This window comes from Pezoporus wallicus, unplaced genomic scaffold (genome assembly GCF_028554395.1).
Source record: "Pezoporus wallicus isolate ANWC-B61680 ecotype Strahan unplaced genomic scaffold, APGP_CSIRO_Pwel_v1 contig_8185, whole genome shotgun sequence".
Taxonomy (NCBI): domain Eukaryota; kingdom Metazoa; phylum Chordata; class Aves; order Psittaciformes; family Psittacidae; genus Pezoporus; species Pezoporus wallicus.
This window is the reverse complement of record NW_026638580.1, coordinates 205,676-229,263: the sequence shown is the minus strand read 5'-3', so window position 1 is coordinate 229,263 and position 23,588 is coordinate 205,676. Positions and strand designations below refer to the sequence as shown.

The 23,588-nt window shown below is 41.2% G+C and overlaps 1 protein-coding gene across 1 annotated transcript in view; it reads right to left on the bottom strand.

Moving 5' to 3' along the window:
- Window positions 1–23,113, bottom strand: part of ROR2 (receptor tyrosine kinase like orphan receptor 2) — a 164,207-nt gene extending 141,094 nt beyond the window's left edge. Inside the window, exon 1 of the mRNA XM_057411231.1 lies at window positions 22,703–23,113. Coding sequence (XP_057267214.1) covers window positions 22,703–23,009 — 307 coding nt within the window. The 5' untranslated portion in view covers window positions 23,010–23,113. The remainder of the gene's footprint in view (window positions 1–22,702) is intronic.
- Window positions 23,114–23,588: the final 475 nt, after the last annotated feature.

Here is a 23,588-nt window from a genome sequence, read left to right as displayed (position 1 = left end):
AACAATACTCTAAAATTTAAAACAAGGCTCTCAGGAATTGCCACATTAACATACTTTTCACCCAGTATTTTCCAAATATCGTGACAGACAGAGCTAAACTTAAGCAGCATCACTCTAGGTCATCATTACTAAATCAAGTATAAATAAGGCCAGCTAATAAACCACAAGCTTCACTGAAGCACTTAACTTGCAACTTACCAAAGGCTGAGCAGCTCTGGATTTCTAAGACGTTTCTTGCCACTCTCCACTCTCACAAATAATTGGGTGTGTTTCAGAGGCAAGAAGAGAAACACAGAGAGCCATCCAAGAGATCTCAGAGCCATGAAATAATTTTACTTTTGAAATGTGCTTCAATAATATTTCAGTGTGAAGAAACAGACATCTTTACTGTGCACTACATTCCTGCCATTCCAACCTGTCCACAGGTTCCTGTTCATGTACTTTTTCCTCTGTATACAGAAAGCCTTCTTTCTCAAACGATACATTGCACAGTGAAATTTCTGAGCAAGCTACATTTTCAGATGACATGGTTGAGAGTTTAAGTTATCGAAAAAACACTATCCTTTAGGGAAAAAAAAAAAAAAAAAAAAGCAGGAGAAAGACATAGACCAGATGGTGTGAGAAGCAAATCAAAACAGCACAAGGGTTGTTAAATTGAATCCATTTGGAACTATTAACTAGCTAAGAATAAGCAAGGCAGGTTTCCAAGACTGAAAATTCAGTGCTAAAATCCTGGGATGAAACTAGCTGCAAAATTACTACCAAGAGAGTGACACTTGTAAATATACTGGAAGGGGTGGGAAGAGGGGTAAACAGTGTTTAAATTCTATGCTTGCTACAGTTAAAGCAGTGTATTAGAACAAAGTCATCTTTCTGACGGCAGAATATAAATTCTGCCTTCTATGTAAAGTAGACTCTTCTTTCCCAAATACACTCTTCTTGTACATGTCACATAACAGAATTGTAAAATGGTTTGGGCTGGAAGAGATCATAAAGATCATGGGCAGGGACACTTCCCACTACACCAGATTGCTCAAAGCACTGTCGAACCTGGCTTTGAACATTTCCAGGGATGGGGCATCCACAGCTTCTCTGCACAACCTGTGCCAGCACCTCACCACCTAGTAAAGAACTGCTTTGCAATATCTAATCTAAATCTATCCTCTTTAAGCTTAAAGCTATCAGTCTTTTTCCTATCCATACATGCCATTGTAAAAGAAAAGCTCCTCTCCCATTTTTCTTGTAGGCCCCCTTTAGATACTGGAAGGCTGCTAAAAGGTCTCCCTGAAGTCCTATCTTCTCCAGGCTGAACAAGCCCAACCCTCTCAGCCTGTCTCCATAGGAGAGGTACTCCAGCCCTCGGAGCATCTTCATGGCCATCATCATGACTCACTTAAGCAGGTCCATATCCCTCTTGTGCTGGGTACCCCAGAGCTGAATGCAGTACTGCAGGTGGTGTCTCAGGAGAGTGGAGCAGAGAGGCAGAATCACCTCCCTCGACCTGCTGACCATGATTCTTTTGATGCAGATCCAGATACGGTTGGCTTTCTGAGCTGCAAGCGCAAATAGCTGGGTCACATTATGCTTCTCGTCAACCAACACCACCAACTACCTCCTCAGGGCTGCTCGCAATCCAGTATCATCCTAGCCTGGACTTATACTTGCCAAACCAGCTGCAGGACCTTGCACTTGTTGAACCGCATGAGGTTGGCATTGACTCACATCTCCATCATGTGAAGGTCCCTCTGGATGGCATCAGTTCCCTCCAACGTATCAACTGAACCACACAGCTTGGTGTCATCAACAAACTTGGTGAGGGCCCTCTCAATCCCACTGTCCACATCACTGACAAAGATGTTAAACACACCAGTTCCAGTACTGACTTCTGAGGAACACCAGTTGTCACTGATCTCCACTAAGACATCAAGCCATTGACCATAACTCATTTGAGCACAACCATAAACAAATTCTTTATCTACTGAGTGGTTCATCCATCAAATGCATTTAGTTTAAAGACAAAGATGTCATGCAAGAGAGTGTCAAACACTTTGCACTAGTCCAGGTAGATTCTGTTGGTTGCTTTTTCCTTATCTACCAATGCCATAACCCCATCGCAGAAGGCCACCAAATTTGTGCAGTACCATTTGCCTAAATGAAGACATATTGGCTGTCACCAGTCATCTCATTTTCCCTGTGCCTTAGCATAGTTTCCCGGAGGATCTGCTCCATGATCTTGCCAGGCACCAAGACTGACTGGCCTGTAGCTCCCTGGGCCTTCCTTTTTTCCCTTTTTACAAATGGGGGTTATGTTTCTCCTTTTCCAGTAAGTGGAAACTTCACCACACTGCCACTACTTCTCAGGTGTAATGGATAATGCCTTAGCAACTTCATCCACCAGTTTCCCCAGGAACATGGGGCTACTCCTATCTGTCTACAGAGAGCTTCATCTGCTTGGTGTCACAATGAGAGAAAAAGCCATAAAAAATGCTTGAAAATTTCAAACACATATACTTCATCCAGTGAAAGATGCAGATACTGTGTAATTATGCAGTCACTTAAATGTAACAAGTAGCTTTAAACATCCAAGTCAGAAAATTTTGGCCAAACTGCATAGCACCGGTGTGTGAATGTTTCAAATGCAAAAAAAAAGCAACATGAATTACTACAGCTCATACTTACTGGAATGCAAAAAATTGTTTCTCTTTTTTGTTCTTATACACTGAACTACACGACTTTAAACAGTGTCTGCTGATAACAGAAAAAAGGGAGAAAATAAACTCTTACAAAAGGTTGAGGACTAGAGTAATACATCTGAAAACATTATGAAATTTGTCAAGCTTTCAAAGAAACAGATGGGCTAAGAGGATATTTGCCTAAATTATATTAGGCAAATATAATGGCAGCTCAAGTCTAAGCAGCCCTGCAAGTTTAGCACAATTAGGAAGAAAAGTGGCTTAAACAAAAGGATTCTTGATGCAAATTTTTTAAAAATCATAAAAAGACACATTGCCTGTTAAAGGGAAAGGGCTTAGGTCTGGTATTATTAGTAATTACAGCTACATAACCTCATCTTCAAAGCATTAAACAATGAAGATGCTCAACTTCCCACTGACTCAGAGTATCATTCCTATTATGCATAAAGAGAAATTTAAACAGTTGATGGCAACACCTCGGGCTGTCAAGTCAGTCCACATGAAATCAAGCATTTCAGGCAGAAATTTGACTCACACTTTCTTGAATTCAAAATTATGATTCTTGAAAGGTGAGAAGAAAGGAAAAAAGAAAGACACTGTAAAACAGAACTGCTGAAAGAAAAGTGGTTTAGTGAAATCTTTTTCTTTGGGTGTTTAACTTAAAAGGCAAAGTAGCCATAGGGAAGATGTCCAAGGCTGAGCAGAAAGGTGTAATATCCCAGGGCCCTAAAAACAAAAGGTGGGTTAGAAACAACATATATTTTCAATATTTCAGTTATTTTCTGTTAAAAATCCAAGAAGCTGTGGTTAAAGGCGAGGTTAAGAGACTCTCTTAGAATTCAGGCTTTCTTTAAGGCTCCAGAAATCAGAACTTATTTCTTCTGTCAGTCATAACTGTGGATGGGTACTTGGTAAGAAAGGGTGCCTAGGAAAGGGTAACTCTGAAATACAGCTCAAAAGAATACCTAAAATTTAATGTTTTTAGCCTTGCTGTGAGCAGGGTCTGGACACCATGAAGAACTGAGGTCCCTTCCAACTCCAGTTAATGCTCTATTGTTTTAACTATTTGTCATTCCTTTTGCTATTAGATCTGGCCATCAGTTCATTTTGCAACTGAGTATCTGCCTCTTTAGGTTGACCAGAACTGAAAATCCAGCCCAACAACAAGAACTGCACCTGGGGCTGTTGGCAGGGCTCTGCATTTGAATGCTCCAGAGCTCTCAAAAGCAATTTCCTTAGTAAAAATGCAGAGATAAACCTGAACATAAGCAAACTGTGGTACATTGAGGCAGACTTTGTAAATTAAAGTATCCTGTGATACTTGTTCCAGTAAGGTAAAAACCAAAACAAAGCTTTAGTATTTGTCTCCGCAAACCTCATGCAGATTAATGAACCTAAGAGTAAGAAGTATAGGACAATGCACTACTCAACTAAGCTAGAAATACAGCCATTTAGGCAAGTGAAAACTATCAAACTTCAGAGAAGCCTGCAATTCATTCTATGCATAAGAATCTACACATTCATTAACACATCTACCAGGGTAGCGTGAATTATAGGCAAAAAGCCAAATTTTTTAATTATAATTAATTCTAACCAGTTTGCTTTTAGTGTCAAAAAAAGAAAAAAAAATCTCTATCCTGTTAGCAATCTAAAATACCCCACCTTTCTGAATTACACTTACAAAAAAATGAAGCAAATAATGAATGGTTATCATAATCAAGTAATCCAAACAAAAGCATTTGGGCATTTCTTCACCAAATGTTAATAGAAAAAAAAAAAAAACCCACAACACAGGCATTTTGAAATCCAGTAATAAGCAACCGCAAAGACATACAAAAGCCCAAGATTAAATCAGTTCCTGTATCTCTATCAGTGGCTACAGGAATGTTGCTATTTACAACATCTATACTGCTTCAAGGGGAGATCACTTTGCTTGAACAGACTTTCTAATCTAAAACATCTTCAGGAACTAGAAATATCATCTGTCAAGTCTCTAGACCCTAACTTCAATATTTGTTTGAATGTTTATTAACATCCTCAGTGTGACTTCATTGACTGTAATAGGATCATGCCAATCTACAACAGCTGAAGACAGCCATTATACTTTTTGTAGTTATTATCCTGTAGCCAGCATCAACCTCTATATTCTGCAATCACATAAATAGAATAAAGGATTAGAGAAAGAAAAAAAAAAAAGCAGACAAGATGCCCTGCTGGTGTATGGAACTCCTCCCGTAGTCAGCAGTTTACAAAATCCCACTTGGAGAAAATGAACTGTCCTGCCACTTCCTTTAAAGGTGTGCATGTTTCTTAGTATGCACTTTAATTTACATTCCTGTAAATTAAATTAAAATTACACTAGCTTACTGTGAGCAAGCTCTTCAAGGCAAGCCAATATCTTCACAGCCACCATCCACATCTATGGAAACTACTTCTCTAAACTCTTGGTGCACATGCTGCTTCCTCTTCACATCAGCAGAATAAATGCCCAGATGACACTTTACCATTCTGGTCCAAATAAAGTTCTCTACCACTCATCTCTTTCTTTCAGGTCAAATCCCTGTGCACATAAAAATTTCAGCTTGTTTCCAAGCCTGAAAGTCTGCCCTTCACAGGACTTTAAAAGCTATGTACTGAGTGAGCAACAGCATATGGAATAAATAATGACCAATGGGAATCAAGAAGGTCAACTACTTTAACTTCATCTTTGTGAGGATGAAAGCTGAAATTACCATTGGGGAAAAAAAAAAAAAGAAAAGAAGCATTGCCAAATTTATTTTTTGTTCCCCAAATTATTTCAAGTAATTGTCTCAGGAACTTTCCAATCACTAGATATATCAATTTGAAATTACTAATTTTTTCCAAACATATACCACAACTGTAAGTTATAGAAGTTCCATGATTCTTCAACCATATATGTACATTTTCTTATTTTCTAATAAAACCATTTAACATGAGGAAATCTTAGACTCAGACATATTAGAAAAATTGTTATATTTTCTTCCAGTTATGACATGCCAATTCTTCTCTTATGCTTTCTATTTTTACTTGCAAACAAGCTTTTATATGTCTCTACGATTCTGGTTGGTATTTACTTGTTCATGACACTGCTCTAGAAATACTGTAAGTTTTTGCCATTTCCCTGTGTTGCCAGTCTTCTTTTTTAATGAGTAATCATTAAGAATGAACCACAGCAGCAGGGCACACATATGCCAGGACTTTTAAAGGTAGTAAGAAGAGCTTAAATTTCATATTTCCCTGGATAAAAATGTAAGCAAGCTAGTTACTTCATTTTACTTGAATACAAATCAACAGAATTTCTGATATAGAGGTTTTGGTTTAGCATTTAAATCTCTTTCATTTTCTTCTTAGAATTGAGTGTCATAGTATGTATATGCACAGTCGTACCTAGTGCCACATCTTCATGAACACACCATACATATAATTGGCATTTATAAAGTTCTTTCACTTTACAACAGGAGTTTCAGGAGGTGTTACTGATGCACAAAACAAGGTATCACCAACATCTACAACTGTGTCAGTGAACTGCAACTCTGTGCTCTGTTTTAGATGTTTAACACTAATGGTTGCAGAAGTAACACAGAAATTCGCATTTGGAAAGTGAAATGCTTCTCAGCTTCAATCTTACACAGTATAATCATGTGGGTCTGGCTTTTTTTTTTAATACATCTTCTGAATAGGTAAAAAAGAATTATTGTATGTTCACTGAGAGAGTCTGGTTTCTCACAGAGTTAAAAATTCATTATTGCCTTCCTCAAAGAGGTATAAATGCTAACTGAATTAACAAATTTTCCCTGTCTTACAGAAGAAGTAAAGAGTGCCTCCAGAACAACACTGCTCCTCATGCAGTTCAGAATGCCGCTATATGAAAGACAGATGCCTGTCCCCACCTATTCCAGTCTTATACAGCATTGCGTTATTACTTACTAGACTCGTATACAGACAGAGGCTGCTAATTTGTCACACAATCTGTATGCATGCATGAACTTCGCAAGCCACTGGCAAAGTTGTTTTATTTGTGGCACTGATTATGAGAGATACATTAAGAAGAGTGTTAACCACATGAGAAAGCTGATTTACAAGCAAAATAAAATGCAAAAAGACCTTATGAAACAAAGACTTTTAAATTTCATCTCAGCAGATACCGCTGGGCGGGAAATGGCAGAGCAGTCCTCAGATTTTTACAAAGTTTTGTAGGGTCTTAGTTCTGAACAACTCATGGTTCATGTAGCTCCTTCACTGTCCAGTCATGTGGAGACACAGACAAGTTTGGCTTTAGACAGTTAGGGTTCACTCACATTGTTTGTCAGATCAATAAATCCATACAGTGAATCAGAAACCAACTTAATGCAAAAACAAATCATCCTGAAGATTTCTTTTCAATCAGAGTTATAATCACACAAGTGAAAATATAAAATAAAAAAAGAAGACCAAAGCAGCTATTCTACACTACACAAAGGTCTGCCTGCGTCAACAAAGACAGAAACAGGGAATCCACAGAAATGAATGTTAGGGTTACTGAAGTTCAATAAATGGAAGCCTTTAAGAATGCAACAATTTTTTTTTCTGTGGAGCTGAGTGGCACTCTAGAGCTAATTAAGCATGGCAAATGAATTAGCAACGTAGTTCACAAATCACTTATTATGTAAGTGCTAATCTATTATTTATTGCAAAATTCAATGCATCAGAAGCCATGCCTGATAAATTCCAATGATACACAACTGGTGAGTGAAAGAGCTCACATACAGGTGGTTTTTAATACGTGTGATAGACAGAGAGACAAACCACTACTGGTTCATAGATCCAACCGAAATCCCCGAAAATGTTGTTTTAAAACTCTTGATGATGAAGCAGTGGTTTACATAGAATTCTTTTAAAAATAACTGTATTTGCATTGTCTGACTGAGGAACACCTAGAACATGAAGGCTTCTACTGCTTGGTTCTTAACTACTACGTCTGTAATCAGGCCAAACACCAACGAAAACTGTGCAAAAACTGAGAGTAACATCTTGCTGATAACACTGTTGCTACATGACAAACAACACACTCCTAAGAGAGTATCACAAATGCCAGCTTCAAATATTTACAAGGATTTACCACAGTATTTTATAAGTCAGTCAAATAAGTTTCTAGTACTGAAAAAATGAGCTCAGGAATCAGCTCTTAAGTCTTCAGCTATATTTTACCATCTGCACATAGAATAAAAGTACAAATTTAACTTGGTATCTAAATCTCAAAAATTTTCCTCCCTTGGATAGCATAGCCACTTGCAATATTAATCTCTCTGAACTGCTTTTCCTATAGTAGAGGTCAAATTACATAAGTTTTGAGCAGTTCCAGATACTCTACTTATTTTGGGGGTTACTAAAAGATTACAATTGTTGCCTTTAACTTCAACATAAAATTTGAAGCTGAACTACTTCATTTGCTAGTCAAATAGCATTTTGCCCAGCTCTAGAAAATAAATACACCACAGAGAATTCTTACCACTTCATAAATATCTTCTTTACAGCTTAACTATGACCTAGATAAGACACTTCATCACAGAACAGAACATTAAATCAACTAAACTGTTTTGTTAAAGCAGCAGGAAAAACTTGTTTTTTTCAGAATGGAGGGGTACCCTTATAGTGGAGAAAATGACAATAGTATAAATGAACATACTGCTTTTTTTAATTTTGGGAGTCAGGAAGGTTCCTTTCCAAACTATGGTTTTAAATTAAAGACATTTGGAGGTCTCAAGTCTTGGTCCCTTTTGGTCATTCATCCAAATCCCTAAACCACCAAATATTTTAGAAAAACTTGGCAGTCTCTGCACATAAAAGCCCAGGCCTGGGACTGACCTGACTCAGAATTACCAAAGAGAGTGGGTTTATCATTCAAAGGGGGGGGGGGGGGAAGGGAAGAAACAAACACACTAAGGAAAACAGCAGAGGAAAAAAGAAATACAATGAGTTCCACAAAGGAACTGTATATATCAGACATGCACTGAAATAAAGTAGATCATAGCTTTCAGTATTTCATAACTCTGGTTTTCACCTGAAGGAAAAAAAGCATTTGTATCTTCCTAAATAAGCAGGGTCCCCTGTTGTTTCTACATTATTATGACTCTCAGAGTGACAGGACCCGTGATGGTAAAATTGGCAATGACTTTCTTAATGTCTCTATCCATTTTCAAACTGTGCAAAGGATTTGAAATATCCAGCCACCACAGCAGGCATAACCACCTCTCTTCTTTTGCTCAAATAAAACTTGCTATACAATGCATGGTGAAAGACATAGCCACTGCTTACAGTGTATGTCCTGAAGAAAAAAGTAACCACAGTGTAAGGCAGGACTTTCCCATGCACAGTGTGTTGTTATGTCCAGTAGTGGTACCATCAGCCTTATTGGCAGGGCAGCAGTAGGAATTTTCACTTCTCCAGTTCACACTCACGAGAACATTAACCTCCCCCATACTTGCTATTTGCACTATCTTAACCCCTCTTCCACATCCCACAGACATTTATTCTCCTGATAAACTGGATCAAAGTCCACCTCCTCTGCTCAGACAAGCCCATCCACCCCAGCCAGCTCCTACCTTGCCAGAGCTGTGCTCCCCATCTCACACTTTCCTGGCTTTACTCTTCTGTCCCATGCAACAAAAGTACAGAACGCTGATACACTGAACAGTGATAATTATATCATATGTTCCCAAATGCACAGTAGTTTTACTTAATTGCATTTTCTCAGGCAACATAATGCAACCTTACAAAGGACCATGCTAATGGCTGTTAGTCACAGAAAACCATCTGTTTGGAGGTGTTTTTCCTACCCGCTGTTCAGGCACATTTTTTTTTTAACCCAGACAGCTAGAAACAGACACAGTGGATTTCTTTAAGTAGTTCCCACCTTTGGTAGGTAACCACAGCATACCTGTGAATTCCTGACCAAGTGTCCGAATGAAACATGCTGTAGGGAAAAAATTAAATCATAGGAACAAAAAAGTAAGATGGAGAGGACAGGATGATAGAGTTACAGGAACTGCAAACAACCCTGTAGAGACAATGACAAGTGCATGTTTATTCTTACGTTATTTCTATAATTTTAAGCCCAGAACTTATTTCAGATGCTTTTTAATGCTTAAAATTGAAACTATATCATATGCTCTCAAATGTACAGTAGTTTTACTGAATTGCCTTGGTCTTGCAACATGCAACTGGAGGTGTCCAAAAACTGCATAGATGATGCCCTCAGTGACATGGTTCAGTGGTGGTCTTGGCAGTCCTGGAGTACCAGCTGGACCTGATGACCTTAAAAGTCTTTCCCAAGCTACTTGACTCTGTGATTCTAACTACTCCACAATATGGGATTTTTAAGATCAAAAGACGATAGACTCTATTAACCACTATGACATTAAAGGATACAATTTTAATACATTAAATTTATGCAGGCATGATACTAAGAAAAACTGTCATTTACAAAATGTTTGCTATGCACTTTGTCTGAACTCAGGAAAAAAAGAAAAAAAAAAAAGAAAAAACCCAAAACTGACTCTGAAAACAATCAGAATTCAACTATGCCATTCAAACTGATTAATCTCATTATCTGCTACAGTACAACAATACACCTTACCAGAGTTACAGAAAGGCAAGTTATTTAAGAAGAAACCACAGAAGCAGAGCTTTAGGCATGTCACAGGAGTTTCTCCTGCGGGAAGTTAAGCTCCCAAGGACTGTAATATGACAGCTCCTATCCTGCACTGAATGATGGCATGAAGCTGAGGCACCAGCAGGAAATGAAGGTGATAATTAGTCTGAGGGGGAAATGTCCCATATGACATTCTTATAGATGAAATACAAAAAAATTACATAGATGCAAATGACAACTCATTGGAAAACCGTAACGAGCATTAACTCTCTGTGGCCAACTGACAAAATGGAGTTTCACCAGTTTTAATGCTATAGACATCTCCCTTCCTGAACTCCACAGGCTGTTAGGTGTTGCCAATATTTTGATCTTGGCAAATGAAATAAAATGTCAAAAAAAAAAGTGGTATGGACTGGGTGGAAATAAAGATGTACAACTGAGTAAAGACAGGCTGAAGATTTTGCACTTAGACCATTGCACTGGTACCAAATGGGGAATTGGCAACAATTCTGCATGGAATATCTGGAGTAGATCAGAACTTGAGCAATGCCATCCTGCCACGGAACAGTCAGACATCACTCTGAGAAATACAAACAAGGTCATCTGGTAAATACAGGAAATAAACCTCTTCCTTTAGCCCAGTGTTGGTACAGCCTGAGCTGGAATATACCAGTTTTGGTTAGTATGCTTCAAGAAAGATGTTTTGAATCAAGTCCATGAGACATTTTGAGCACAACCATGAGATTCAGAAAACAGGATGTAAAAGGCTGAGAAAACAGGAGGGGGAAGGGAGTGTCCAAGGAGAGAAGTCTACAAGGATACAAGACAGTCTTTGAAAAGGGCTTGTTTCAAAGCTTGGGGAACTGTTTCAGAAGACACTGAAAAAGTAAAGAACAACTTCAAGGGGTAGAGGAACTAATGCACTTAACCTACAACCAAGAGTAGGTATTCACTAAGGCTGCTTGCTTGTGGGTGGAAGTCACCAAACCTCTGTTCCTACCACCTCAGAACAGATCATGCCAACTAATGGTGATTCTGCCATGAAGAATAGAAAATACGACCTTTCAAGGTCCTTTTTAATCCTTTTCCTCCAGTCATTTGTAGTTACAGAAGTTCTTGAGCTTGCTAGAAAATATAACAGATATAAAGACACTTGAAGTATTTCTACAGAGCCTAACACGGTATTGAGATTTGATTTTTCACCCTTTACTTCTGGAAACAGTAAATCATGTGCCGACGGCCAGCACAAAGGTGACATTTCAAGTATTTCACTGATCACTAAAGACTTGCCTACAGGAAGAAGTTACTACATTTAGTTTACTCTGTGGTTTCACACTGAACTAGTACTTTCTAGTAACTACCTCTGTGGACACAGTAAGTGTTCAGTAAATGTGAGGCAGCATTTTCCACTTTTTGTAATTTTGAAAATGTGCTGTAAATTGACACCTCTGCTTTTTGCAGTCCTTTCCTGTGTAAACATATCTTCCCCAAGTCCAAGAATCAAAACTGCTCCTGGCTTTAATTTGGCCTGTGGATTACAAACCAAGATAACTTCTGAAATCTACCTTTCCTAACTCCACATGCTCGTTTCTGACTCGCATGATCCTTGTTGAAGCATTTTCTACACTTGATATGTTCATAAATAACACATTGACAAAAATTATTCAAAAACATTGCCCAAAAGCTCTCTAGACATCAAATCTGAAAGAAGAGTGGGATTTTTTCCCTTGTGGCTTTGAAAACTACAGTATCATGAATTTTGTAACAGATTCTCTATTACCTGTCTTAGGGAAGAGACTTCTGAATCCTATTTCTAATAGACACAGAGAAAACTAAATGAATGTGCGAACCTCCTTAGTAAACCAGGCTGAATTACTATCCACAATTTCACATATTAATACCCAAATTCACTGAGTTTGCAAAACCAAGCATAAAGAACAGACTCACTGTCTTAAGATAGTTATTAACTACTGCTTCTGTTCTGGCTGGAAATACTAAAATAAAAAAAAAAAAAAAGATCAATTTGTTGCATTAAATTGCTTCCAGGCAGAGCTAGGAAGCACAGTTATTTTAAAAATTATTAAAAAAAAAAAAAAGAGCAGATATATTTTCCTCATCTAGGTTTGGGTTAGATCCTGTTCAAGCTTGTAATTTTATCTACATTATACCACTTTCCCCTTTGTAAGGGATCCTGGTCTGTCATGAAAGGAGTCATCATTAACCATCACTGAAACTATAATTTTTTTAAATAATTTTTAATGTTTAAGCTCATCCTTCAGCTACTGAGTTCCCAGGATACCACAAATGATTTGTATTTCCCATTCCTTAGTCAAGGCATTTCTTATATGACGTAATTCCCTGGGTTTTCTGTCACAGATTCCTCCCCTTTTTTTCTTTTCAATTTATGAAAAAAAAAGTTTCATGTCTGCTCTAAAGAAGCACGATTTGTATTTCTCTACAGAAAGTTTCAAGATCTAAAAGAGTAATTACAGCTAAATGCTACAAGATCCTTCTATGTTCAACTTAAAATATTCAAACAGCACACTGAAAGCTTCAATAGATCTCTAGAACCTTCACAAAACTCTCCTTTTGTCAGTTTCATTGTTTACTGTACAAAAAATTGTCTCTTGTTTTATTAACTCATTTAATTTCAAAAGGTCATGCATTCTTACCTACTATAATGCAATACAAAACTCGGTTGAATCCTGAAATTCACCTTAAGCAACATCTGCTGGAGATTCAATGGCTCAAACACAAACAGAAACGACAAAGAGTATTTGTGGTGAGAATAACTACCTGACGACTAATTAAACACTTCTTTGTAGACCAGACTTTCAAGGCAGGTGAGATTCTTATAGTTTGAACAGGACAGGTTCATCCCAGCTCTGCAGAATCCAAATCTTGGACTGATATAATGATATTGTAAAAGTGTCTCTACCCCACAGACTTCTGTTAATATTTTCTGCATATTACATTTCCTATCTCCAACAGTATAGTCCCACTGCAATTTAAGGTACTCTGTGCTAGGGCTGCCATATGCTCTCCCCCACCAGCCCTCCAGCCTGGCCTCTTCCCCACACTAGCATTGGTTTTCCTGGGGACAGGAGGTAAGCCAATTCAGGAAGCCTAGCCAGCACTAAATTGGGCTTTGCAATGTTAGTTTTTGTCCAGTCAGCTCTCTGATATGCAGTCTGAGTAGTTTTGCATTACTTGACAATTACAGCTCAGGCAGGCACACCTCAAGGGAACTTTTTATAAAGAAAAATGCTTCTCCAGCAGAAATGGCAAAATGTGAAAACCAACACACATTTAGAATCAGGACAGAATGGTTACTGCCCAAAATAAAAGTGTATATGAAATTATATTGGGCATTATCTGTCTAAAATCTGTGACATAGCCTTTATTTGCTTTTTTGTGTCTTTGGGTTTTTAAAAAGAGATGAAGTTTACTATACAGAGAAACATCGCTGCCACATTATTAGCTCTAGCACTGTTTTTTTTCTGTAACACAATTCTGCCATGTCATTTTTCTAAACTAGAAACAACCACAGTAAAACTATTTGTTATCACCCAGAATAGGCAAAATCTTGGCAGTCTCTTTACATTGTGTGACTTCTTGCTAAAACTTTACTATGACCAAGTATGCAGGAAATGTTATACATGGTCGGAGCCTCTTAAGCTTTCAAGCAGTTTTATTTATTATTGGTTCATACAAGAAATTCACAGAACCTTTCTTAAAGTAACTCAGCTACAGCTCTTAAGAGTCCTGGGTTGTCAAGTGATACCTTTTTTTCCCCCCTTTTCTCTCATTTTCTGACCTCGATCTATTCAGCAAAGCTTTTGATACACTCATAACAGGAATTTCTCTAGACAAATCTGATGAATGTTTCTAGAACTGTCCTTGTTTTTTTTTCTTCCAGAGATGTCTTATTCTTCTAGTATCAGACCTTTGTTCTACATCCAAAAGAACACACCAGTGAGGTACTACGACACCTCTGTTTGATCTAAGGTGGCACTACTGTGACTCAGACCTCCTGTCTCTCAGTGTGCAGCCCTTTCTGCCAGCACTAGTGATCCCATAGGCAACCAATTTTGTTGTAGTGCTCTCACAGGGACCTACTGTATCAGTAATCTATTATTATTTCGTTATATACCTGTATCTTACTGGAATTGCAGGCATTGGCCAATGATGTATTAAACTGTATTAAACAGCTTGCAGTATGAGATGAAATTAAGGCTGAGTATATAGAGAAACAATAGTGACCAGTATGTTACCACACAATTAGCCCAACCTTTAAATGAGAGATTTCTAGAGACACCAAAACAAGGAAGGATGAGTATTAGTTTTGCAGGCATTTATAGAAGCTCCTGTGAAGCATGAGGCAAGAAACTGGGAAAGTGTGTGACACAGACTCACACTGCTAGCTAAATAGAGGTTCATTAATTCTGCTGTAGAAGATGCTACTGCTGCTCCTATTCCCACCCTCTTCCCACTTGCTCAGCAAAACTCGTATCACCAAAGGCTACCAGTTGTAAGTGAGCCAGTGCGGTAGGTAACTTCCCTGCTAAACCTCAGCTTGGTAATAACACTGCAGAACTTACAGCATCCCCCGACCTATTGGCAGAGCTGTTCACATCAGAAACCTCTGATCCATCAAACTCAGAATCAACTGGGTCAGCTTAGACCAAGTGAACTGAATGGGTTTTCTGATGTTGGCTGAAACAGGTTACTAGATGTTCATCCACTGCTCTGACAGGAAAGTTTGAAGGTGATAACACCCCACAGGAAGGAAATGATGAAAAGCTGGGGAGAGGGAAAGAGGTAACTTCTTTTAGCAGTGCTGTTGGATATAGAATCATAGAATAGTTAGGGTTGGCAAGGACCTTAAGATCATCTAGTTCCACCCCCCTGCTGTGGGCAGGAATGCCTCACACTAGACCATGTTGCCCAAAGGTCTGTCCAACCTGGCTTTGAACACCATCAGGGATGGAGCATTTACCACTTCTCTGGGCAACCCATTCCAGTGCCTCACCACCCTTACAGTAAAGAACTTCCTTATATCCAATCTAAACTTCCCCTGTTTAAGTTTTAACCCTTACCCCTCGTCCCTAATGAAGAGTCCCTCCCCAGCATCCCTATAGGCCCCCTTCAGATACTGGAAGGCTGCTATGAGGTCTCCACGCAGCCTTCTCTTCTCCAGCCTGAACAGCCCCAACTTTCTCAGCCTGTCTCCATACGGGAGGTGCTCCAGTCCCCTGATCATCCTAGTGGCCCTCCTCTGAATTCCCAGAAGGGTACCCATCCAACCCTTAAACAACGTATATTTGAATCGAGACACTTCAAGCCACTCCTCATTTTAAGTAGTATTATCAAAAGTTTAAAAAAAAAAGCAATGTGACTGAATAGTTTAGGAAGAAATTAAAATTTACAGACTCCAGCAAAAAAATACAGTGGGGTCTTTTACATGAGGCAGAATATCAAGAAAATGACTAATTAAGTTAGGTATGAACTGGGGAACTCTACCTTCCTGAAAACTACCATGGTAGTTTTACATGTCAAACATATCAAGCTTAAAATACCACTAGTATGACAGCAAGCAACCTGGCCATATGTAAGAGAAAAACTACAATAAATACAGCATGTTAAGGCCTTTAGAAGTGAAAGATTAATATCTTACCAACAGAAAAGTACTTAAGAAGTAGTTTTAAGATCTTCCTGTGAAACACAGCTGAAACACCTACCTGCTCCTAAGATTTTCCTGTGCCAGTTATCTCTGCCCCAGAACTCTTCAAAAAAAAAAAAAAAAAACCAAAAAACCTTTTGTGCCTCACATACAAGTTAGAGGTATGAAATCTCCCTATTCTGTTGTAACAAGGAGGAAAGCTCCTTCACTTCTGCAGGAGCCTGCTAGTCTCATTAGTTTGCATTGGGTAGAGTTTTGTGATTCCTCTTTCAGACTTACTTTTGTTTACAGTTCATAATATAGAAGAGAGTGTTTCTGACTAGCAGAAGCCAAATTTATTCTTTACAACCATAGTTTTTTTATACTTTTTTTTACTAAATAAACGGGGAAAAAATCTCCCTGTCTTTTCCTGTATGTTATCTGTCCCCTACATACCCTATAACTGAGTATGTGACTGCATTATTACTTTGATGAGGAATTAGTCCATTGATAGTTTGATTTATGATTCAACTAGACAGTTGTGTATGTTATTTTGAAAAGTAAGACAATTTTAGGAGAACTCTTAACAGAATTTATTGTTTTTGTATACAACCAGTCAAGTCATTCTATTTATGTACACAATACCACTGAAAGAAAAGATAAGGAATTAAACCACCAAAAGCAGGGAAAATAATTTCTAGAATCCACTTCATCTTAAAGTAATACTTGCCAGATGAACAGCTAAATGAACAGCTAGAACAGTGTTGTTGAGGAGAAGGGGCAATGACCTGGAGTTACAAAATTAAATGTCTATGCTGCTTATGTAAAATGAAGTGTCCAAACAGGGAAGTTAGAATTAGTTCAGTAGAGGTTTCATACATATGACAATATACCCATGAGTATTTTTCATTCAAAAAAGCACACTGAACATTTGTTTCCACAAGTTCACATCTGAAGTGGAAGTATGAATCTGACAGGCTTTTAGATGCATGTCTTCCATGTGAAACTGATGGAGAGCTCTGTGACAAAAAGCCTACAGGGATCCAACCTTATTTCCTGATTGGACTACTCACACTTTAAAACTAGACATTGACCAAACTGGGGTCTGGAACAGTTCCAAATCAATTCACTTTGCTGTTCCTGCAAGTAATATCCTCACAAAACATTTTCCTGTAGCTCTAGCACGATTGCCAGTGGAAGAAGAAAATGTCTTATCTTTCTTTGTTGTTCTCTCTGTTCACCTCTGCCCGCATAGTCTTTCACTTCTGCAGAATCCTTTTTCCCTATGATTACTCTCCCGCAGAGTCAGCTTACTGATTTAATTAAATAAACAAAGAGCTTCAGTTGCCCATGAAACTGCACCCTCACAATCATACAACCCTGAGGTTGTCAGTCAGCTCTGCTCTGGACTCAGAGGTACTATGTACGTAAGACCATTCTCATTCTTCAAATACCTTCTACTCAATCAGTAACACTGTGAAATCTTTCCTCTTTCATGAGCTATTGTATACCACACTCCTTGACCATTATAGACAGGCATGCATTGGGGCAGTTTATATAGGAAAACTAGAATGCATCAATATAAAAAAAAAACAACTAATTCAATCAGCAGACAGCAGTAATGGCCCTTTGTTTCATGCAGCAAGGAACATAGGAAACACTGCTACATGATACATGTGCACAACAGCTCATGCAGATACACTAGAACTAATAAACCAGAGCAGAAGCATGGAACTGTCCATAGGACATCCAAATTTCATCTTCAACATGATTTGCAAACTGCTCTAGATCAGTGCTACCACCCTGTGAGCTAGCCAAGCCTCAGGTAGGTGGAATACATCTACTTTACCCACGTCACAGTAAATGTACCATTGATGAAATACATTTCTACCGTGAGTTCTTGTTTTCACTGAAATTACAGTACAGATTTATCGGTTTTATTCAATGAAAACTTTCACCCAATGCTGGTTAAAAGAGGAAGTCTTACTCCACAGCCAAGGGATCATCCTGCCTTCTTGAAAAGCACCTTTTGCTGCCACCGCAAAAGTCACGTAGAACCATTTTTAGTTTAAAAAAAAAGGATCACTGGCCAGAATCATTTGGAAAAGAAACTGGAAATCCTTTCCCAAACTATCTGAAGAGGACAAACAGATGTGAAGAGAAAAAGATCAGTTGTGAGTCAAGTCTGTGGAGAACATCAGGAAAACCTTCTAGCGGGATGTTTGCAAATTAGTATTAGTGCACAGCAAAGGCTTGGAAAAAATAAATGCAAAAAGCTGGTAAGGGACATTTCACTGCAAACTACTTACACGTTTAGACAAAACCAAGAGGAAAATAATTTGTTTCTCCCGAGTGGTTACTAGCAATGCTGCAGCAGTCTGCAGTATGAGTAACAATTAAAATCAGGATTAACAAACACTGCATTCTCTTTCAGTGCAGCAAAATCCTGTCATTCCTTTTCTTTGAAGCTTTAACTACTTTGTAGTCACTGGATTAGAAGACTTGAGGACTTGCATACTTTCCAGACATGCTGAGCCTAATGACAACTTCCTTTACAAAGCAACAGCCTCACAATGAATAAACAAACTTAAATAGCAAACCATTCTTTGCACAGAGAACATAGTGACAGATGCTATAAATTAGATGGAATAATGTAAGTAGCATTTCTTCCCTCTGAGCAATGGCGCAATGCAATACAGAACATCTATAGAAAGATTTATGTATGAAAGCCAAAGGAAGTTGGCTTAATATATTTTCCTTGCCTGCAATGCTCAAAATAACATGAAGAGGCTCTTTAAAATAAATTCTCTCAATCAAAAGTATGATTAAAAACCTCAGACACTGTCTGCTTCTAGCTGACATTTTAACTGAATGTAAAATGTGAATTTAAGACTTGGAGGAAAAAACAAGACTGCTCTACAAGCAGTCTTCTATATAGAAAATTCTTGTAGTTATCGAACAAAACTCCATATTTATTACCATTTTTTCCTTTTATATTTCATTCTCATCGGTTAGTGGGCCAAGACTGTGAGTTTTCTAATTAGTGATCACATATATTTCCATGCCAATGACAGTTCTGTAAGCTATTCACACCTTACACAAAATGCTGTAAGTTTAGAAAAAAGATCATCCTTCCTGCAAACAACTGGAAGCTCACAAAACAGGATTAATCTGGCTCGTCTGTCAACTGGTCCTTTTCTTCCTGCATCTTGCATTTCTATGCTGTTTACAGCAGAAAAGAGATTAAGGAGAAAACTGCAATTCCATTACAAATGCTTAACATAATCAAGGCACTCAAGGGGAAAAAACATTCAGTGGCAACCCTTGACCCAGTATAAACTTCACCACTGAACTACTTAACGATTTAATTAGTGATAAGAAAGGTTTGATTAAGATTTGACCTAAAAATAGTTAATGTAGTCAACATTACTTATTAAAAGCTATGCGAAGACTTCCTGAATTCAAAGCTGTATCGACTTTTACCAGGTGGCCTATGTACAATTTCCAGAGCTGAATCGCATTTATTAAAGTCAGAAAGGAGCTATAGCTAAATCTCATGCAACTTTAAAGGTTCAAGTGTTTTACAACTTTCTGTAGTTAGGTATTTAAAGGCATTCAAAAGTAATCGGTGCGTCTATTCATTCCTCTACTAACGTTGTACTCTAAGCAATTCGGGGTTGGGTTGGGATTTTTGGTTGGTTGGTTGGTTGGTTTTTTGGTGGTTTGCTGTTTTTTTTTAATTCATAAAACTAGGTAAAGGTTTAGAAACTTCAGGGCTTCCACAGTCATGGCACAGGGTTACCATTATGTTCTCATTCCCAAACACTCTGTTGACAGCATTTATTTATTTTTAACGCAATGTTCTGCATACTTTGCAAGTCACATGAGTATTAACTTCAGGTTGATTAAACGTCCTTTCCTGTTTAACGGTAAAGCGACAAAACTCTGTAAGTATACGGTGCATCACCGGCAAGCGAGCACCCTATATTCTGTTGCCTCTCCTATGGTCGTATTGTAAAGTGAACACTGAAAAGGCCGAAATAACGTTTTCAAAAATAAACCTTTAAATGTAATGTAGTTTAACAAAGACTCTGTTTAACATTAAGCAAATCTGATTTAACAGAAGAATACCGTTTAACAATAGAAGTACACAAGTATTTATGGCTGTGATTATGGGCTCTCAACCACTGTGCTGCACATTCAGCGAAGAAAATGGAGTCTCCAACTTCATGACTACCGAAGTATAGCGAATCCACGCTTTCTACAGGTGGCTGAGACGATTATCACAAGCCCATCTATGGGCCAGCATTAAAAAAAAATACTCCCCAAATCCGCTTTTACTGGTGGTTTGTGATTTTACACTGCCTCCGAGGAGGCTGCACGCCCTCGCCGCCGTTGAAATGTCTCCTGATGGCAGGGAGAGTCGCAGCATTGCCCACAAAGGCAGGCGGAGATGGGAACAGCCCCGCTCCCAGCCGGAGCCGTCGAGAGCCGTTTTGGCCGGTCGCTGATGCCCGGGAGCCCGTCCCCCGCCGAGAAGCCGCGGGGAAGGCTCGGGGGATTGAGGAATAGAAAGAGGCTGGCAATGGCACATGCACAAGCGTCGCTGTTTACGGGCTGAAGGGGGCCAAGGGAAGGAAGGGGAGAAGCGCCGGGACACTCTGCCCGCCTCCCTCCCGCTGCGCCTGAAAACCAGATCCAGCTGCCGCAGAAAGCACAGGCTGGGACAGAAAGTCCGACACCTCCTTTTACACCCCGCAGAGGACGGGCTATCACCCCCCTGCGGCCCCGGGAGGAGCCGCTGCCTTCTACCACACCCCCCCTCCAACTCCCCCCCTCCCGACCGAGAGACCCCCGGGACCCCGCAGGAGGGCAGGGCGGCGGGGCAGGCTCTTCAAAGGGAGCAATAAAGGCACTAGGAAAAACAAACGCGACGGGAACTGACCCCGAATCCGCGAGCTGAAACACGCTCCCCTCCTGCTCTCCCCCCGGAAAACTCCCAGACCTCCTTTACCTTTCTGCTGACCCTCTCCCTTCACAGTAATGCAACAAATGGCAAGACCTAGGACCCCGGAGCTGAATCACAGGAAATATAGGCATCTGTCACTTCTCGGGGAGAGGTAAATGGATTAGAGAAAGCAACAAAGGGAAGAAAAGCCTTTTCAAACGTGCAATTGATTAACAGATCCCTTCTAATCTGCAGCATCACTGTTTTTCCTTAAAGCCATCATCGGTCTCCTCCAGCACTTTGGTGCAATTAACTTAAAGCAAGGAATGGCGGGGGTTGGGGGAGAGGCGATGCGCGCCCGGCGACCCCCGCTCCGCCCAGCCCTGTGGGGACGGTGCGGGAACGGTCACAAACCTGGCGCGGAAACGGTGCCGCCGGGCATCTCCTCCCTGGGTCCCTGGCCAAAGCGCCCTGGGAAGGAGTTTGCGAGTAAGGTTTATCTGCTGCAGAGGGGGAGAGCGCAATTTTCCCGAGAATGGTTTCACGGAGTATCAGATCCGCTAGCCAGTACCTCCCCAGTGCATTTCACATCCCAGAGAACGAACACGTTAAACCTCCCCTTTTCTGCTGTGAAGGCATCACATATCTGGTGGGGAAGGGGGGGGGGGGGGAGAAGAAAAAAGAGTTTTATGCGGGTTCTTTTACAGGAACTGTAACTCTTACACCATCGCGGCTTTCCAACCTCAGGCGCTCCCCAAGGTCCCTGTAAATCCCTGCGCTCGTCTCGGAGATGCCGGACAAACTGGCAACCGTTCAGCAGCAGCACGGCCGCTGTCACGGCGCAAGGTCAGATGTTAATAAGGACAGCTAATTTAGCCCTAAAAACAATTGTGGAGCTCAGTGAACTGAGTCCTAGCGTTTCCTGAGCCCAAACGCTGACCTACTCAGTCCCCGAGGGTCGGCCAGGTACACAGAGGAAGTGGGACCCTCTTAAAAAACACACAGAAGGAGACCCTCCGAGCCTCTATCAGTTGCAGGCACCGCTGCTGCCCCCTCGCCCACTCGACTTTTATACACACACCCCGCTTCCTCCTGGTTCCCGCTGAGATTCTGGCAACACTCAACGACCCAAATAATAACTCATTATTATAACCCCTCCGAGGGGAGGACTGGAGGGCGCGCGGAGTGAGGGAGGAGGCTCCCCTCATTGCTACCCACCCTCGACACCAACAAAACCTCCCGTTTTTCGTTTTCTCCTTCTTCCCCCCCCCCCCCCCCCTCCCTCCCGCCTTAACAACCAGCCTCAGTGCGCGGAACCAGCCGAGGAGAGGTGCGGAGTTCCCGCCGTCCTACCCGGGCAGCGGCGCCGAAATGCGGCCCGGGTAAAAAGTTTTGAGAGCCCTGCTCAGCACAGCCACCGCGGCCCTCGCCCCCTGCCAGCCCCCGCCCCCTCGTAAAATTAGAAAAAGAGGGGAAAAAAGCAACATCAGGTTTCCATTTTGCCAAAAAATAAAAAGGGGGGGGAGGAAGTAAAGAAAGGACGAGGAAGGGAATAAAAGAAGCAAGGGAGAAAGAAAGAAAGAAGAATGAGTAACCAGCGCGTCAACTAGCAACAGGGGATGCTCGCGGCTCAGCCGATCCCAAACGGTCAGGCGCAACTTCCTCAGAACAGGCGCAGCTGCCCTGCCTCACGCACACCCCTTCGAGACGAGCAGCAGCATCCTCCCTCCGCCGGTCCCGCTTCCTACCTGCCGCACGGAGCCGGAGGAGCGCGACGGCCGCCAGCAGGGCCAGGAGTTGTCCCGCCGCGGGGACCATGCTGCCCCGCCGGCCGCTGCGGCAGAGAGCGCCGGGGTCGCAGTACTTGCTGGACGAGCGGGGTCCGCTGCCGGTGCAGCTGCCTGGGGGGACCTCGGCGTTCACACAAGGTTCTCCTCGGCACTGCCGCCCAGGCCCTGCGCTCCTGCTAACGGACTGTCCTCGACTTGGGGGCGGAGGAAGCCGCTCTCCTTTCCCCTCCTCCTCCTCCTTCTCCTCCTCCTCTTTCCCCAGCATCCCAACGTCACCCGGGACAAATCCGACATCAGGGGAGGAGAGCGGCGCCGAGGGGCGGACGGGACAAGGACAGTCTCTGCGCGCCGGCACCCTCTGCCGGGGGCTGCCCCGCCTCTGGCCCTGGCCCTGGCCCTAGCCACGGCCCCGGAGCGGGCAGTCCACACCCGTCGCTGACTCTGCACAGGGGTAGTGTGGCCCCGGCAACCCCCAAGAACCAGCAGGACTTTGGCCCCCTCCAAAGGGCAAATCCTGTACCCAAAAGCTTCAGGAGACCTCAAGGTTTCTCAGAAAAATCCCCAATAAAACAACCAACAAGCGGGCGGGTGGGCACATCTGCTGCTTCTCCCATGTGCCTCCTTCCTCGTCGCTGCACAACCGACGCCTTTTTGCACCCACACGCGCTGCGTGATTGAAAACAGTTACTCCTGCCCCCAAAACGTCCAGGGATGCCAGCCCCGCTCCACGTACTCCGAGAGGCAAGAACCTCTTGACCGCGTCTTCCTCTGCAGGCTCTACCGGTCTTCTCTCGCTGGAATGTCAGAAGCAAACTTTACTGGCTATCTTTAACAGGCAGAAAAT